Source organism: Vavraia culicis (genome assembly GCF_000192795.1).
Source record: "Vavraia culicis subsp. floridensis unplaced genomic scaffold supercont1.1, whole genome shotgun sequence".
Classification (NCBI taxonomy): domain Eukaryota; kingdom Fungi; phylum Microsporidia; family Pleistophoridae; genus Vavraia; species Vavraia culicis.
This window is the reverse complement of record NW_007360604.1, coordinates 1-18,659: the sequence shown is the minus strand read 5'-3', so window position 1 is coordinate 18,659 and position 18,659 is coordinate 1. Positions and strand designations below refer to the sequence as shown.

Here is an 18,659-nt window from a genome sequence, read left to right as displayed (position 1 = left end):
ATAATTTTGCATAGCTCGGCTTTGGTGCAAATCTTGGTAATGGCTAAAATTTTTCACAGTTACGTATTTAGCTAACGAATTGGAGGTAATTCTTAATAAAAATGTGCGAAATATGCAAATAAATTGAGTGCATATAGACAACTAGTATATGTTGGGTAGATTATTCCTTAACAAATAGACTGCATTTGCAGTAATTTATCATTTAACTAGCAATATGATAAAAGTATTGAGATTTTAAAGCGAATAAGACTATTTTACGCATTCTTCTCGTGCCATATTTACAGAATATCCTTTATTCATCCCGAAAAGGAGAAAAAAGAGGAAGTACACAACAGGAAAATAGTTAGTAGACATACCGTTTACTCCAACACAGAGGATGCAAGAGCATCACAATACTTACAAAACGAAAGCTATTATGAATTGATATTGAAAACTGTATTCTTGTAGAAGTGATTGGAACTGTGTTATGTGGAAGAAGGCTTTGTGCATTGTCTCCTCTTGCTATGCAGTAATTTTTTTAAAAACTGTTTATTTATCTCCTCACACACCAAAGATATGATATAGTGAGTGTATTTTATTATTCTACGAAGAAAAATGGAGAAAGGAAAATTCTTGGTAAAAATACATACTTTATTAGCTGTTTTATTTCTGTTCAGTGTTCGGTAACGGGTTTTCCACAGAGCAAAAATTGCTCGTTGATTGCTTATCTGTGAAAGACTACAGTGGGTGCAATTTCGGTTATTTTAGAACAAAACACAGATTCTTTCCATTCATGCAACTAGTGTTGTGAGATCTATTTGGTAAATGCATTTACTTAGGGTGCTAGATTCTGAGCGGTCGTACCTTTTTGAGAGAATATTGTGTAAAAAATGTACTAAATGAGCTTTTTGTTTCTGTTGGTGTATTCGAACTGCAAACACACTGCTTAACCGGTAAAACCTTGTAATTTTCGTGTAAATGTTGCGTGTACGTATCCAAGGTATCAGAAAATGGTTACAGTTCTACTAGCAATCTAAAATTTAATGAACCTTATCAACAACAGAAAAAAAGCTTCTTCTTTTCAATAATTCGAACGTGGTTCTTTTTCTTTTCCTTCAAATCCTTGGGCAACATTTCGCTCACCGACGAGAATACGTTTTCCACATTAAATCCGGTCTTAGCGCTCGCCTCAAAAAACAGCATTTTGTTTCTGCGCGCGTATTCTTTCGCTTCGTCAAATCCAACTTTCCTTGATGTGTTCTCCAAATCGCTCTTGTTTCCAATCAGCACTTTGACAAAATTTTTCGGCTTCTCACTGCTCAGTTCCGTGACCCAGTTTTTGGCCGTCTCAAAGCTCTCTGGACATGTTATGTCGTACACAATGAGAGCAACGTGCGCGCCGCGGTAATACATTGGTATGAGGCTGTTGTATCTCTCCTGACCAGCTGTATCCCAAATTTCATATTTTATATTGTAGTTAGGATATATACTCGTTTTTGTCAGGAAAGCTGCTCCTATCGTGCTTTCTTCATTTGGGTTGAACTCATCCTTCACATACTTTTGTATCAAACTGCTTTTTCCCACACTGTAGTACCCAAGCACCACCATTTTGTAGGTGTACTCTTTTCTTTCGTTTAGAACCAAAGCCATAACCGAGTCTCTGTTTCATTTTTTATAAGAAAAAATGTTTGAAACGTTTGATGAAACATTGACTGATTGGTGATAGGTTAAACTGTCCTATAAGAACAAAGAACTTTGCTTTTCATAAGGGCGTGATAGGTGGTTAGGAAAGACGAATTTTACGAACTAAACGGCCGAGAACTATTCCATTCAAACGCATCCCTGCTCGAATAGTTTTCGTTTTTGTTTCATCATAATTGATTGATTGCAATTTTCATGCCTTGCTGTCCTGCCCCTATTAGTTGCGCTCACCATTCTGTGTTCTAAGAATGTCCAAACATCCATTTTATTTGTCTGGACCCTGCTTGAAACACGTTTACGGACCACAACTCTTTAGATTTATCGGTAGCAATGAAGGGTGATTTGGTAAGCACTTTTTGATAGCCGAAATTCTTCATTAAATGATGATGTTATATCTGCATAATCCGCACTTCAAAATACTTTTCAGTCTGTCAAATGTTATTATACAATAAATTTGTGCAATCTAAGCTTAATCACATTCTCAAATACCAATCATTGTGCACGACGGGACAACAATAAGCTTGAAAGTATGACCAGCAAATGACCCCGTAGAACATGCAGTTGTAATTTGTTCTGGGTGAAGACTAGTTGATCAAGGGAGCGTACAACTGACAGGTAGGTACGCAGTGTTAGATCAATACGGCTTCGAGAAATTAGTGCTGGTATCGTGGAGTATCATTTATTGATGCCTTAGCTGCTTTCGTCCGAACTTACGATCGTATTTTCGCTCCTTTTCCTAGTTTATTCGTTTTACATTTTTTAATTCTCACATCGTTATTTTTTGTATAACACTATTATAACATCGAATACACACGGATTTACCATCTTTTATAGACACAATAGGTTTTATAGCGAAGTACTTACCAAATAAAGGAATATTTTAGTTTAATATTTTTTACTAGAAGCGCATTTATTAATCGCTTTTTTTGTTCTGATATTACTGCAGGGTGATTGGCAATAAAATACGTTTTTAGCTCGCTGTATTAAACACCTGTTGTTTTGAGAAGAAATTCAAGCTTAAGACAAATTAACAAGCTTTGGTTAGTGTAAAGTCTATGTGGCGCGTGTTTGTTGTTCATAACTTGTTTTAAGCACCGTTTCCACAGATTTACACATTCGAACATCTAATTGCTTTTGATATGATCATTCATCGATTATGGCACGTGTACTGAAAAGCTTTCCAAAATATAAAAACTCTTTGCCGACCGCCACCATATATGATGAGTTTTCTGTTAATGTAATTAAATCAGGACTGAAAGACCCCATTTCGTGGTAGCATGACAAAATATGAAAATCGCGAGCCGAAAATTTGCACATGTTTATTGCGGAAATACAATTTAATTTTTAATCTATCTACAATTTATCACCACTATCATTACATTTCTATAAAATAAACAAAGTTAAGCAATTACATTTGTTTATAAAATACGATGGCGGACTTACAGGTGGATTTTTATTCAAAAGCGTACGAAATAAACACGGTCATCACCATTAGAGGCGGCCCAAACAACACACGAGAACGAGAGCAGCCTGTGATGGACGAAATCAACGGCAACGAAAGCGAGACATTCACGTTGGAGGAATTTCGTAAGATCATTTTGGACTTCAGAAAATGCGAAAAAGACTTCATATTGGCTCGTGTGACAACCCCCGATCCGTATAGACAGGACGTGTTATACAACTACTACTACATTGCAAGTGAGGTCAACAAAGTCCTTTTCAAGTACGAGAGTAACAGGCGGTTGCTCCACCGCATGAAAGTGCGCAATCCGCTGAACAACATGTACATTATCGGGCAGGTGTACTACTACCACATCACAAAGGAAGAAGTGGATCGTGCACTAGTGGACTGCTTCTTTCGTAACAAGCGATTGCGCAGCAAGGAGGGCCGCCGCGCCTTCTCAGCAGTGTTCAGATCTGTACAAAACCCTGCACCGAGCGATACGTTTCTTGCCACATCAAAAGACACAGACTTTCCACGACAGCAACAATGCAAAGAAGAGGACGTCAAACCGGCCAAAGACATAATAGAAGATGTGCGAAAAGGAAAGTTACGGGTCCCTGAACACGACGTAACGCCTCTTCTTGTGAATTACAACGCTTACTTCTTTGCCACAGACGATGATTTTTTGCTTAAAAACGATACCAGAGATTACTTCAAGATGAACTCCATCGATCCGAGTGAGGACTTCCTGTTTGAACTTGACCGCACCGAAAATGATCTGTTTGCAATTCTCGAGACGCCGAGTAGCAGCGAAAATGACGAGGCACTGAGCTGGAAAAGAATGCTAACGTTTCATCTTAGTCTGTTGCTTACTCTCGTCGGTGTTGTACTGCTACTAGGATCGTTTCCTGTCGTGCTGATTATTGCTTTTCCGCTTGTTGTTATCGTGTTTTTATCGTTTCTATGTTCGCTGGTTTATATTTTGTGCATACGGCGGAACAGTTTTGATTCGTTGGCAGTGAGAAGCGTTGAAGAGATGTAATTATTATATAGATAAATGAACTGTGTTTATTCCGTGCCTCTGGCACGTCCTGCATTTGCATTTCATACTTTTTGTGTATTTTAGCCTCTGAACAACATGAGCAGGGTTTGACGGTGTTGCGGTAAAATTTTGCACAGCGTTGCGATAAAAACCTGTTATTTTATGGCAGAGAAGACGATTCATTCACTGATTTGTCATTTAATTGCCATGTTCCGTAGTAGAACGCACGGCAGGTGTATAATGACCTCGTTAACCGTATCGTAGGTTAGCAGTGCTGCGCGTTTATTCCATCGAATTCATGCCAGGAGAAGCAACCCGTAGTTGATATACAGCGGATTATAAAATATTTTATTCTTACATCAATCATCACGCCAAGGAAACGAGCCTTCTACATCAGCCCTTTGGCAGCAAGTATTTGGTTAAATCACCGGTATATATCGTTTTGCTGTGCGATACCCATTCACAAAGAAAGGAAGAACGTACCCAATTCAGTTCTACATGGTGCGGTGGCATGTTCTGGTCTGTGCCAATCTTCACCGTTAAAATATTTTTTTGTTGCGCCCTTTAGAATCAGAGCTATGCCAGAGAAGACGTACAGCTTGAAAGAAATAATAGCGAAAAAGATACCGATTCTGTTCTATGCGTGTAACAGAGAAAATACGGACAGCAAAGCGGAATTACAAAACGCAACAATCAACAAGAGGTACCAAGTTGGCTTTGATACGGCCAAGTTACAACGGTACTTAACGGATGAAGTAGACAATCTAATAGTGATAAGTGCTACGGAGTTCCAAGAGTGCACGAGCGTAATTCAATCAAACGTTGTGAGCAAGCAAAATGGACATTTGTCTATGTCACAGATAAACGGTCCACTTAAATATTTAACGGCCAATCACACGGTGTTTGTAAAGGATATCGATAAAAATATGAATCTTTTTTACTTTCTGAGGAACAAACTGCGGGCGGCCTCGTTCATATTCTGTAGTAACGAGCGAACAGGATTTAAAAAAGTAATGGAAATTGGGATTGCAGAGGACTCGTCGAAACATTGGTTGGTGGAGAGAGTAAACGAGAGGTTCGGTGTTGTAGGAAGTAATTACAGCTTGCTGAAGGATTTTATCATTCAAGGAAGAGGTGCACCGTACCTAAATGACAAGGTATTCATGGAAAATAACGAATTTTACGTATTAGCAGATGAGCAGAAGGGCGAATGGATGAGAGAGGAGGTGCCTCGGGAATACAAACACAGGATACGCCTCTACAAATTGATATCGCTGGTGTATGCCGAGGAAGAGTATGAGATGAGATGTTGTATTAACGCATATCTGAGAGAATGCTGCGGTTTAACAGAAGACGATGTATTTTCGTCTTTTGTCACCAGCACTTTCGATTTGGCAGGTGATGGCTCCTGCACTACGGCCCCTATTACAAGTGCAACTTCATCGGATTTGGCGAATGGCAAAATCTCGATTAAATCTCTCAAACACCTCAAAATGGCCTTGACAAAACAGCTGTTGCTTCTAATACAGGATGTGTTAACAACTGACTTGCCATCCGTTCTGATAGGCCCAACAGGCACAGGAAAAACATCTCTTCTACAACGATTGTTCAGTCCGGTGGTATTCAACTGCTCAAACGACACCGATATCCTTGATATTATGGGAAATTACCGTAACGAGTTTAAATTTGTTCCGGGGCCATTTTGTGATGCGGTAAGAAACGGCTCTTCTTTCCTGTTCGATGAAGTTAATCTGTTAAACAGGGAGTGTGTGCACTACGTGGAGAGTGTGGTGAGAAATGGAACATTTTACAATCATTTGTACGAGACTGTCAGCACAAGCGGAACACGCGTGTTTGGATGTATGAACCGAGAGGGAAAAAAAGCGATGGATACAAACGCTTTCCTCCGGATCACGGTCAACGATTTTTCGGGTGATTTAGATGATGTAAAGCTGGTGGTCAATTCCTATGACTTTGATCCGGGTGTGTTTGCGTGCAAAGACCGGGTTGCCCTGTTTTACCACGAAGTGAGTAGGAGAAAGAAAGTGAGTGGAAGAACACTCAGTAGATTGCTTGGGAGTGAGTGCACGTATTTGAGTGTTTATACCCTGTTTGAAGAGGAGTATGACGGGTATAGGATCGATCGCGATATCATGAACTATGATTATGGATGGATTGCTAGCGACGATACGAGTAGTCCCAGAAATCACGCTGAAGGCGTGGTGCTTTCGGATATGACAGCTCCAGTCAATTCGTTCGGCTCGTTGATTCTCACTGATACCTTGAAAGTGCTTCTTATACAGCTGCAATTCTGTGTAAGGAACAAACTGCCTATATTGCTGTACGGCGAGACATCAACCGGAAAGACATCCTTAATCTACCATTTGAGTAGGGCGTATGGCAAGAACCTTGTAAGAATAAACAACCACAAGGACACGGATAGTTCTGATTACCTGGGAAAGAGTGTGATCGTGAAAGACAAGATAATACACAGCAAAGGTCCGCTGATACGCGCTATGTTGAACGGTGACTGGCTGTTAATAGATGAGATGAATTTGTGCAGCTGTGACGTGCTGGAGGTGCTGAACAGATTGCTGGATGATAACAAGGAGATAAGAATACCTGAGACAGGCGAGATCGTGCGACCGAGCGCTGATTTTAGGATTTTTGCAACGATGAATGCGAATTACGCAGGCCGTAACACGCTGACAGATGCTTTCATGAACCGATTTGTGGTAAAGGAAGTGAAGCTGAATCTTAAGGAGGTGCTTAAAGACGAGAAATACGCGTTTGTTATAAAACTGTATGATCACCTCAGAGTGCTCAGGAACTTTCGCACACTGATTACGCTGCGTGATGTGTTCAAGATTGCACGGAGAACCGGTGATGAGAGCGTTGAAAGTGTTGTGTGGGAGTACCTGGGCGAGAGACAAAGGGACGAGAAAATGAGAGCAATGCTATGCGAGTCGATCGAGAGCTGCAGGGCTGCTGGTAACGAGCACGCGATCAATGATGCTAGTAGAGACGTGTTGAACGGGCAGTTTGGTGGTTTGATCGATCGGTGTGCCGGAGCATTCAACAATTTCGTTTTTACGCCGCAGCATAGAAAAGTAATGCACCTGATTCTCAAAGCATGGCTTTACAAAGAGCATGTTCTGCTCGTGGGAGAGACCGGGATAGGAAAGACCAAAATGGTGGAGATACTCTCCCAAGTGCTTGGCAAGCCGCTTACAATTGTGCCGTGCCACGGCAGTATGGATACGTCGGATCTGATTGGGCAGTATGAAATTGGTGGCGGTGATGTGGTGTTCAGGGAGAGCGAGCTGGTGCGTGCGATGCGAGAAGATGGTGTTATATTGCTGGATGAGATCAACCTGCCGGAAAGCAGCGTTGTGGAACGGCTGAATTCCCTCTTGGATAGCAACATGCTGTATCTGACCGAAACAGGAGAGGTGGTGCACAATCGATCGTTAATTATTGCTACTATGAATCCCGGCACGTATGCAGGCAAAAAGGAACTCGGTGATGCGCTGAGGAACCGATTTACTGAGATATACTTTCATTTTGATGACTATGTACCGATCGTTAACTGCCTTTTAAAGAACAGTGGAGGCGTACCAAGCAGTGCCTTGATCAGTGCTGAGGACCTCATTGAACGTATTTGCAGGTTTAAGGACAGGCTGAGCATCAGAAAGATTGAAAGGATGGTGCAGTTCTTTGGAGAGGGAACGAACATGGTAAGACGAGAAACGAGGTGCCTGGATGGAAGCGCTCTTCTGGACGAGGCCTGCGAGATTGTAGGGCTATCGCGTGCTGTGGAACAAAAAGATTGCAAATTGATAGATGATGGGCTCAGGCTGGGGTGCTATCCCTACTACATCATGAAGGGTGCGCGTGACGGTACGGATAGAACCGCTGACCAAGAAAATAACACGGGTAAAGAAAATAGCACCAATACTGAAACAGGCGCTATCAACAGCAAGGATACACGTGGCAGTGCCATTCGTGTTATTAATTCGTTCGCATCCATTGATACGCCCTTCAAATTCATGACGTACAACTTCTACGTTTTGCTGCGCGCACTGTTCCTCTCCAACAATATACTGATTGAGGGAGCACCCGGTCTCGGCAAAACAACCATAGTAAAGCAGCTTGGTTCAATGCTGGGCATACCGGTAGAAAGGGTGAATCTTAACTCGTGTACGGAATTCTCCGATCTTACAGGCACCTTCATACCACAGAACGATAAATTTGTCTTTGTCGAATCACGGTTCATAAAGGCACTGCGAGCAAACAGCATAGTAATCCTGGATGAGATCAATCTGTGTACACAAAGCGTTATTGAGGGCTTGAATCCTCTACTGGATCACAGAAGAGCGCTGACCGTTAATAATCGTGTGGTGACGACCAAGTCGCTCATATTCGGAACGATGAACCCGTCATCGTACAAGGGACGAAAGGCGCTGCCCAAGAGTTTCGTTGATAGGTTTGTGCACGTTAGGTTTGAGCACTTTGATGCAAATGAGGTTGAGGACATACTGGGCAGGCGTATGGCACGGCTGAAGGCGGTGCATGGATGCACGATGAGGCAGTGTGTGCGTGCAAAGATGCTTGGTGAGAATGTGATTGTTGGGAGGGATGTCAGCTATCGGGTTGAGCAGGGACGTGTGCGTGTTGGTAGAACGGTTATTGAGAGAGGGCGTACAGTTGAATGTGGCCAGGCGTGTAACAGCACGAGCATAGAAAGGAACGGGGAGCACGGTACATCTGGTACCGTGGATATGAATTATCAGGTCGGTAACAAATCGTGTGAAAGACGGAACGAAGTAAAAGAACAAAACGAAGAGATGCCGTGTGAATGCGAGGATGCGCAAGCGGCCACATCAAACGGTAACAACCACCTAGACGTATCAAAAAACTTATCAAAATATGCTTTCATAGGCAAGAACATTAAGCACCTCGAATCTCTCATAAACGCGCTGAACCGCAAAGTGCCAGTAATCCTGACCGGTCCAGGCAAATCGTCCCTGCTAGCCCTAACAGCTCATCTACTCAACCTCAAACAGGTTCACATTCACCTGCACGCCCAGATTGACACGACAGATCTGCTCGGACAGTACGAAAAATGCGCGTCATCAATCTTCCGCTGGACAGACAGCCCACTCGTACGTTCACTCAACCACGATATCACCGTTTTGCATACGCCAGAAAAGGTTGATAAGTCGGTTCTTGACCGTCTTAACTCTCTGTTCGATGATAATTACCTTAATTTGATTGAGAAGGGCATTGACACGCATTACCGGTCGACCACTCGATTCGTGCTCTTTGTTGATGATGTGTGCCAGATGAGCGCTCCCTTTGTTGATAGGTGCGTGTTGATCGAGTGCGCGGATTGGAGCGTGCTTGATTATGTCAAGGTGGTGGCGTGCTGGTACAGTGGGGATGATCCTACTGTGCTGATGGACACTTTGAGGCTGAGCGGTACTGTGGAGAATGTTTACGGTGATGAGAGCACGATTGGTGGGGTGAATAACGGATCTGGTGCAGAATGCGGTTTAAATGGCGACCGCGGTCCAAGTTACGGCCTTGAGCGTATCTTAGAGCATAAAGAAGGTCAAACGGTCGGTGCTACGGTACGAAAGGCGCAAATACTTTCATTTCTTTGCGGTTCACGGATGAGCACCACGTTATTAAAAGAGCTGCACATAAAAATGAGGATAAACACGTACAAAGAGATGATTGAGGAGGTTATCACGAGCATTGAAGAGGATGCACGCAGTGGTGTGTACACTGACAGCCAGTACATCAAAGATGCGATTACGTGTGCGTTACAGCACATAAGCTGTGGTAAATCCGTACTTCCCAACCTTGTGCTTGAACAGCACATCAAATGGTACTACAATTACAGAGTGGTGAAGATGAGCGAGAAGGAAAATGAGTTGATACGGTCGTACAACGTGATAAGGAGTGTTGATGCGTTAAGATCGATAGAGGAGTGTGTTGGCGTGTTGAGTAGAGATAATAGCGGTTTTAAGGAAATGATGGAGTATGTGGATGTGTTAAACGAGTTTGGAGTGGTGAGCGTGCGAGAACTGAAGGAGCGGTACTTATGCAGTGCTATAGATGAGTACGGTGAAGAAAGGGATGAGGAGCGTGGTGAAGAAAGGGATGAGGAGCGGTACTTATGCAGTGCTATAGATGAATACGGTGAAGAAAGGGATGAGGAGCGTGGTGAAGAAAGAGATGAGGAGCGTGGTGGAAAAAGAGATGAGGAGCGTGGTGGAAAAAGAGATGAGGAGCGTGATGAGAATGGCAAGAGAATAAGAAGTGCTGATGATGTATCCGTTAGCAACACACATACGGAGCGCACTCTTGCTACTACGCATCGTTCAACACGCCCCCGTTCTCTAAAGGAACTTTCTTTCAGGGACGTACTAACGCTCAAAGACACACATGTTAAATTCAACAGGGCGTTGTTCAACGATCTGATAAGGAGCGATCCGCTGCTCCTTCTGGTAAAGGAGTGCGATGTTCTGCCAGACATACGCAGGATTCTCATCAAAATGTACAAGTACGGTAAAACGGATGATATCGGTACTGTTAGAGAGTTCGTGCGGGAAGGCCAAAGAAAAATGAAAATAAGGGAAAAGTTGAACAAGGAGATGAAAGAAAGAGATTTTACACGATTTAAGAATATGGTGCGTGAAATAGAAGCGTGCATAGAACGAGAAAATGGCGCATACGATTTTCTTAGGGCGATGCTTGGTGAGCAAGGATTGGACATGCTCGTGTATTACAGGCTAAGAATTGTTAAAATGCTTAGAAAGGTGAAAAAGCGGGCACTTGAGAGGCACAAAAGGGTGCTGGTGCAGCGGTACTTAACAGGTGATGATAATTTGAACACGTACCTGCCTTTGATACGGGGTATGCCTATGCGCATGCTTACGAGGAGTTACTGTGCATTTTTTTACGCTACATTTTTCAGAAAGACGTGTGGAACGATTCACCCGTTTGTTGTGGAAGCGATTGGCGAGGGGTATGCTGTGTGCGATGGGATGCTGAACGAGGGGATTAGAGATAGAATCACAAGTAGGAAAGGTGGCAAGGATGGGCATGCTGGTAGTACGAATAGAAGTGCTGCGATAAATACTGCTCCAGTCTCGGATATAAACTATCAGGTACTCGTTCACGTGATCACTAAGGACTGGCAAATCAATACCTTAGAGCCATTCATGCTGATGTACTCCTACACTCACTTCCGCACTGTTCTGTTCTTTCTTAAAGAATTGTCCGTATCAAAACACTTGCTGCCCGCCAAAGAGTTGTTTTACGGCATGAGCCTGCAGTACCACACTTTTAACCGTGAGGTGCGAGAAGAGGTAAATGCACTCGAAGTGATAAAGGAGGTGGATATGAGGTACGAAGTTGGTTGTTATAAGTGTTGTGATGCTATGGAAAGGGTGCACAGGATGTTGCGAGTTGAGGATGGTAGTGGTAAGGGGTGTTGGTGCGTTAGGGTGTTTAGGATGGGTGGATTGGATGGAATGAGAGATGTTGTACAGGTTGTGGAGCAGGAGTGTGGCGGTACAGGTAGATACACAGAAAATGGCAGGATGAGCGATGTTGTACAGGTTGTGGAGCAGGAGTGTGGCGGTACAGGTAGATACACAGAGAATGGCAGGATGAGAGGTGAGGATCAAGGTGCTAGAGATGATGGCAGAACCGGTGCAACTGATAGAAATGCAACAACCTGTACAAACAGGTTAGACCCACTCTCATTCTACAATAGAGCAATACCATCACAACCGTACAACAGCCATGAAATAGCCCTTGGTCAACTATTCTTCAAATTTAACATCCTCAAAGAGAGCGTGTCACCACAGCTCAGTGCTCTGCTGATTCTTTGCTTTTACTACCCGTACACTCCTCTGATAATGTACGTGAGTAAAGCGATGGACGAAAGGGATGCGTGGCTGGTTAGAGATGGTAGAGAAGGTGGACGTGGAGATGTATGTGAGGAGGTGGACGATAAGAGTGGTGAGGATGAGAATGAAGATGGAGAGGGTGGTTGTGGGAAGGGAGAGTGTGAGGAGGAGGATAATGATGGAGGGATTGGCTGTAGAACGAAAGAGGATGAAGAAAGGAAAGAGGATGAAGAAAGGAAAGAGGATGAAGAAAGGAAAGAAAAGATGGGAGAAGAAGAAAATGATGGTAGAATCGGTGAAAATGAGCAGGGTGTGAACGAAGAAGGGGATGATTACGATGATGAAACAGAGAAAAATATTGATTTGGATGAACTGGAGAAGGTGGATGGAGAGTTTGATGATGGAATTGAAGAAATAGCTGAGGATGGGGAAGGATCGGTTGATAGAATGGAAAACGAATCGTGTGTAGAAGGAGAAAACGAATTGAGCGATGGAGCGGAAAACGAATCGAGTGATAGAAAAGAAGGTAAGCCGAGTGATGGGGAGGATTCTCTCAACGCGGATGACGAGAGCATCCTCAACGATTCGGCTGGTGAAAGTACTGCCGATTCATCGGGTGAATTGTTTGACCCGACCTCCTCGTCGGAGAATGCTCTGGACGAAAGAACGTATCGCTTTGAGGAAGGCATGCGAAACGATGAGCAGTGCTGTGATGAGGCAGATAACTATGAAAAGGGTGGTTGCAAGGAGGAAGGTGGTGGTGCTAAAGCTTTATGTGCTGAGGAAGGCAGCGATGAGAACAGCGTAGGTGTTGTCAACGTGGATGATAACGTGCTGAACAAGGGTAACGTGGAGGAGTACGCGGAGAGTGCCGCGGTTGACAGAGTGCTCAATTTCGATGCTGAGGTGGATGCTCAGCTCACAGAAAGGGTGCGCAGCATTTTGTTCTCACGCAAAGCGTATAAAGGCGATTACAGAACGGGCAAAAAACTGAATTTAAAGAAAATCGTACAGTTCATTGCAAGCGACTACCAAAAAGACAAAATATGGTACAGAAAGAACGGTCGAGCACCTACAAAAATACGCCTATTCATAGACAATTCGCGTTCTATGACACATTACAACCTACAAAAGCTGAGTTTTGTCTACAGAAGGCTATATGGTGCATTTAAAGCGCTTGATGTGCCCATTGAGCTGTACAAGTTCGGTGAAAATGCCACTCTCATACAGTCTCCCAGTGATCTGCCGTTTGATGACAGCGTAACGAATTATTCGTTCGTCGAGCATTTCGGTGATGGCGTGAACATCGTGCTAACGGATGGTATTGTTAACGAGTTAAAGAGCAAAGACAATGAACGGTTCCTTTTTCTTATTTTCAATAGAGAGATATTGAGGATGGAGAGCGTGAGGTATGATGGTGATAGAATGATTCGGAGCAGGTATTTGGATAGTGTTAGATTTAGATATGAAGTTATTGGTGATGTAGAGGAGGTGGAGGAAAGCATATTGATTGCTCTGGAGGAGATGGTGATGAATGATTGAAAAGGATAGGTTTGTGGTGTTTGGTCGGAATGCAAGGAGTAAACTTGGATATTTGGTTGAGATGAGTTGAATCGGATGAGTGAGGTGAACATAATGAACTAGCTGTGTTCAACGAGCTGGTTGAATTGGATAACTTATAATTGAGCCAAATATGGAGAGAAGTGTGAGCAGAACGGATCGGTTGTCCTGGTAGATCTATCTGATAGGCGTGGTGTAATGAGTGGTCACCAACATAAATAGAGCAGTAAATAAATTTAACGTTGTTTACGAACGGTAACGTGAAATGGTACGCCAAGCGTAGTTCAATTGCTATTTACGTTAAGTACGGCATTCACCAAAAATTGTTATTCTTTAGGTATTTGTTCTGCGGTGGATTGCACTGGCATTGATGAGAAGTGTGTGATTTGGTGGGTTTGTACCGTGGCTGTGGAACAGGCATGGGAATGAAAGAAAAAGGTTGGTAAAGCGATAAGTTAAACAGTTTGGGATTTTGCTGTGGTAATAATCCTTGATACAATCCTTAAATCATAAAGTACCAAGATCAAATAAATAAAACGGACAGGACCTCATCGAACAGTTCAAATGAAACACAAATGTTAAAAGGGCATCTTTTCATATTATACCTGCTAAAGAACCATTTCATAACAAAATATGTTCATGATGTAATGTTTGAGAAAATGATTGTGGTGTTTTAGTGGAGGTGTTTGTATTCACCATGTACGGTGAGACTGTTAAAAACACAGGATGATACGGAGAATGATAGGTTATACCGTACTGGCAAGTGACGTGGTTAATGTGCGCATAGTAAGTAAGAGCATCAATGCTGGTCAGTCTTTTGCTTTACAGATCATCGTTTCAAATTATGAAATGGCCGTAGCTTATTTTCATATGGCGTTCTTTCCTTACACTGTGCTATCCATTCTTTACCGTTTTATTTTCCGGTACCTGTCATAAAACGTACCACCACTTCGTTGTTTTATGTGGTACTGGTGCTTTTAACAGGTTAATCACTGAACTGTGCGTAGCACGTGTTTACGCAGCTTAAAAATTTTTTAATCCTCAGCCCTCACGAACGATGAATCCTTACAAAGAATACAAAGTGTACGGCAGCAAGCTGCCATCAACACAGGCCCCGTCCCCCCAAATATACGTCATGCAGGTGTTTGCAAAGAATGAGGTGGCTGCGCGCAGTACATTCTTCCATGTGCTCAAAAAGCAGCACAAGATAAAAAGTACCAGCGGATGCATCCTAAAAATTGTGCCTGTGGTAGAACAAATATCACATGTCAGGCCGTACGGCATACGCTTTACGTATAGGTCAAAAAAGAACACACACAACATGTACAAGGAGTTTAGAGGAGTGTCGCGTGTTGATGTGGTCAACGACATGTATAACGACATGGCAGGTAGGCATAGTGTGGGAAGGACAGCTATTGATATTGTTAGCGTTAAGGAGTTGAATGATGATGAGATACGAAGAGAGAATGTGAAAATTCTGGGTAACACAGAGATTGAATTCCCGGTTTTTAAGAAGTGTTTGGCAAGACAGGAGAATTTCGTTGAGGAGGGCGGAAAGTATTTCTATTAAATGAGGATTATGGCGAGTTTATTTTGTGAAGACCACAGCAACTTGGTATGGTTATGGACTGCATAGCTATTTTACTGCGGCAGCTCTATTTTATGCATCGATATTATGATAAGATTTAACGAATCTAGCAAACTTGAGAAAGTAGATGCGATTGTTGTTTATGATGGACAATCTATTTAGTGCATCATAAGTAGGTAATAGTTTTTATGATTTTCGAACACTGATTTCGTCTCATATTTCAAATGGATGTGATCAACAACTAACCAAAATTGCTTGCATATTAATACACAGGAAGATTCCTTTGCTCTCACGGAGTCGCTGACATCATTTTTTTAGATTCTGTAATTTTACTCGGTATTAATCAACTTTTGGATCGTGTGTTCTACCGATATTAATTAAATTTCTTCAATTTTTGACCTAATTACCGTATATACACATTTTTACATCTGCCCGTTATATCATGAGCCTTTCATTATTACCGTTTATACCGAAGTCTATCATGTAGGATGTAAACTATGATTTAATAATTAAGAATGCTTCGGTGGGATTGTGTTATGAACCTGGTTGCCAACAATTTTACCTTTTTTCCTCCCTAAATCTACTTTAATTCGCCAACAATACTATTTTTCTTCTAAACATAACTAATAAATTCGGCACGACATTAATTGTTTTTGTTTCTAAATGATCAATATGATTTATTTTTCTAAACTGACCAATCAGTCTCCTAACTGTCTTTTTGTTCGTATTGATGATGATTCGTGAAAAATAGGCATATTAACAAATTGTAGTCTTAAGTTTCATGCAAAACAGAAATTATACATTTTAGTTCAATCATCTGATTAGCTTTCGACTCATATTTCAACTTATACTGACAATGAATGATAGTGTATACAAATCGCGGTAACATTTTCCTAAGACAAGCTCAAGCGACAGAGCACAAGATACAATGCTTCACTTTAAATTACGTTTAATAATCGATGCTTAATCAGTTCAATCATAACCACAGGGATCAAAAGAATTTTCTACTTTTTGATCCAAAATTTTAATTTCTTTCACAGAACAGAAATCGATATATTGTGAAAGTGAACACAGTAATTGGCTGAAATAGTATTCTGGCTCGTAAATTTTATAAATTGTCGCCCATGTTGCATGGTTCATTTTCAAAATGACCAATTTTCTTACTTTTATCTTTTTATGAACTAGTATATTCAAATTCATGATTTTCTGCCAAGGTAAAATTTCTAACACGTCAACTTCCTCTGGCAAAGACATAGACCACGCTATTTTTATGAAAAAAAGATAGTGTAATTTTAAATTCTTTAGATGCCTACGTTTTGAACTAACTACCCCAAAAACTGTTTGTACACTTTCAACGACATCGCGTTCAAGGATTGCATTGCATTGAATCGGCATCAAAGAGAAATTTACGAGGTTGAATGGCAAACAATAAATTATATTTGCTCGTACGTTTTGTGCCATAATAGAAAGTGTTTTTAGCGATATAAACTTTCTTAGCTGTTTTAAACATTCTTCACTAATCTGAAAGGCTATTATGCTTAGATTCTGTATGTTTTTACGCTTCTCCCAACAGAAAATTGGATTACATCTGGCGTTAAAGTCTTTAAAACATACATGTGGAGATCGACACCGAGAAGTACAACTTTCTTGGTTGATCATTGCCCTCAACTCGTTCAGTTCCCATGGTGCCATTTCTTTTTCAGGAATGGTTGATGTATCTCTTCCTATCCAATCATGCAGCTCGCACACAGTGTTATACAAAATTACTTCCTTAACATTGATACAGTTCAATAGCAAAAACATAAAATACCTTTCGTTTCCATCGTATGATATTTCAAGACTTACAACATTTTTTAAGCCTGGAAATTCGATACTTATTGAACTTTGCTCAGTGATAAGCAATTTAAACTTTCTTAACTGCTTAACATTAGATAAATCAAAATATCCTTTGGAAAAAATTATAGCAGCATTTCGACAACCCTCATTGACTACCAGTAAAGTGTCTTTAGGGACACTGACATGTTCAAGTACGATATCTTCGATGCAATTAGGAAGCTCCAGTCTCTTTTTTTGCGATGTATCTGTACAATCCTTATGTTTAGCAGAAAATATCCACAAGTTACCTTCGCAAACAGGCAAGCAATCAAAAAAGACGACTTTTGCTAATTTTTCTACCTTAGATACGTCAATACAACCTTTTTGTACTTCAATATTTAGATACTTGCACGCACTGTTAAGCATCAATTTGTCCCTTCTTTAATATCAACGTTACGCAAAATTACACATTCAACATCATTAGGAACTTCGTAATTATCTCTTAAACAAAAGTCTTTCAAAAATATTGTTCTGCCAAACTGTCCTAATACTTTTGCATGATAAATAGTTACTTGTTTATCAATGAACTTTTTTTCAATGCAATTGGATATATGCGGTATCCTCAAATCTTCAGTGAAACCATCAAAATAAACTGTTTCGCAGTTCTCATTGATTTCCATAGAATAGGACTCTCCCACTTTTACATTCACTAATTTCACTGTTTTGATATTTTCTTTCAATTTAACCGAAGCATTTATTGTCACACGCTCAAGCGACAGCGAAAGAAGCTTGTTAAAAGCATCTTTGCAATGATTAAACTCGTAGTTTTTTATGGTCAGTGATTTTAAACAAGTACATCTTGAGAACTCGATCTTTCCGTTGCAATTATCGATCAATAAAACTTCACAATCATCATTAATCCTTAATTTCACATTTTCGTGTACCACCACAGATATTAAGTTTACCGTGTGTATGTTGTTCTGTATAACTGTTTCATGAGCAACAGTAGCTTTCTTTATTGATAAACGACGTTTGGCATTTGACGAATCATTTACAAACACCAAATCACCGGCACACAAGTGTAAGCTTGATGAGAATACTGGTGACATTTTCAAGACAAGCGGGATGCCGAACTGTCCTATACAATTCCTGATGATGATTCTTTCACATTCATGATTTACCACAATGGATGAATTTAAGGCTACTCGGAGCCGATACAACAGCACTCTTTTTATGGAGTTTGCCAATAGCAAAATTTCATTGTTGATGTTACATGATGACACTTCAATTTCATACACAGGATATGATAGATAGTGACTTAGAAAATTTCGGCGATAATTGCACAGTATTATTTTCCTAAAATCATTTTGCGGAGAGACAATTCTACCTCGGCAGTTGTCCAAACATAGATTTTTGCATCCGTTAAGAAACTCTAATCCGATATCATCACATAATTGCAGGTTCCGTAGCAGGGCTGTTCGTATTTTATGTGAAATCAATATCATTTCGTTAAAATTATTTTCAACTATTTCACAATCGTAAACATCATCCTTTACTTTGTGAAACTGCACAATACCTTGGGCATTAGATAGATATAGCTGTCCC

General features: G+C 41.2%; 6 protein-coding genes across 6 annotated transcripts; 3 read left to right on the top strand and 3 right to left on the bottom strand.

Moving 5' to 3' along the window:
* Nucleotides 1–639: 639 nt before the first annotated feature.
* On the bottom strand, nt 640–1,692 carry VCUG_00006 (small GTP-binding protein domain). Its single transcript, XM_008074836.1, has one exon. The coding sequence runs from the start codon at nt 1,627–1,629 to the stop codon at nt 1,033–1,035; it is 597 nt and encodes a 198-aa protein (XP_008073027.1). The 5' UTR covers nt 1,630–1,692; the 3' UTR covers nt 640–1,032.
* A 1,416-nt stretch (nt 1,693–3,108) lies between these two features.
* On the top strand, nt 3,109–4,192 carry VCUG_00005 (uncharacterized protein; the record flags this gene model as incomplete). The annotated part of the gene is made up of 1 exon (XM_008074835.1): nt 3,109–4,192. A coding segment is annotated over one exon (1,058 nt), but the record flags the coding sequence as incomplete, so codon positions are not given.
* Nucleotides 4,193–4,744: 552 nt separating this feature from the next.
* On the top strand, nt 4,745–13,633 carry VCUG_00004 (uncharacterized protein; the record flags this gene model as incomplete). The annotated part of the gene is made up of 1 exon (XM_008074834.1): nt 4,745–13,633. The coding sequence occupies one exon, from the start codon at nt 4,745–4,747 to the stop codon at nt 13,631–13,633; it is 8,889 nt and encodes a 2,962-aa protein (XP_008073025.1).
* A 1,057-nt stretch (nt 13,634–14,690) lies between these two features.
* VCUG_00003 (uncharacterized protein) lies at nt 14,691–15,237 on the top strand. Its single transcript, XM_008074833.1, has one exon. It carries the CDS (start codon nt 14,709–14,711, stop codon nt 15,219–15,221), a length of 513 nt encoding a protein of 170 aa, XP_008073024.1. The 5' UTR covers nt 14,691–14,708; the 3' UTR covers nt 15,222–15,237.
* A 974-nt stretch (nt 15,238–16,211) lies between these two features.
* VCUG_00002 (uncharacterized protein) lies at nt 16,212–17,480 on the bottom strand (the record flags this gene model as incomplete). Its single annotated transcript, XM_008074832.1, has 1 exon — nt 16,212–17,480. One exon carries the CDS (start codon nt 17,478–17,480, stop codon nt 16,212–16,214), a length of 1,269 nt encoding a protein of 422 aa, XP_008073023.1.
* On the bottom strand, nt 17,480–18,559 carry VCUG_00001 (uncharacterized protein; the record flags this gene model as incomplete). Its single annotated transcript, XM_008074830.1, has 1 exon — nt 17,480–18,559. One exon carries the CDS (start codon nt 18,557–18,559, stop codon nt 17,480–17,482), a length of 1,080 nt encoding a protein of 359 aa, XP_008073021.1.
* Between the last annotated feature and the right edge of the window lie 100 nt (nt 18,560–18,659).

Bases quoted from the DNA above. Each gene is read 5' to 3' on its own strand.
- VCUG_00006 (XM_008074836.1), bottom strand. From the start codon at position 1,629: ATGGCTTTGGTTCTAAACGAAAGAAAAGAGTACACCTACAAAATGGTG.
- VCUG_00003 (XM_008074833.1), top strand. From the start codon at position 14,709: ATGAATCCTTACAAAGAATACAAAGTGTACGGCAGCAAGCTGCCATCA.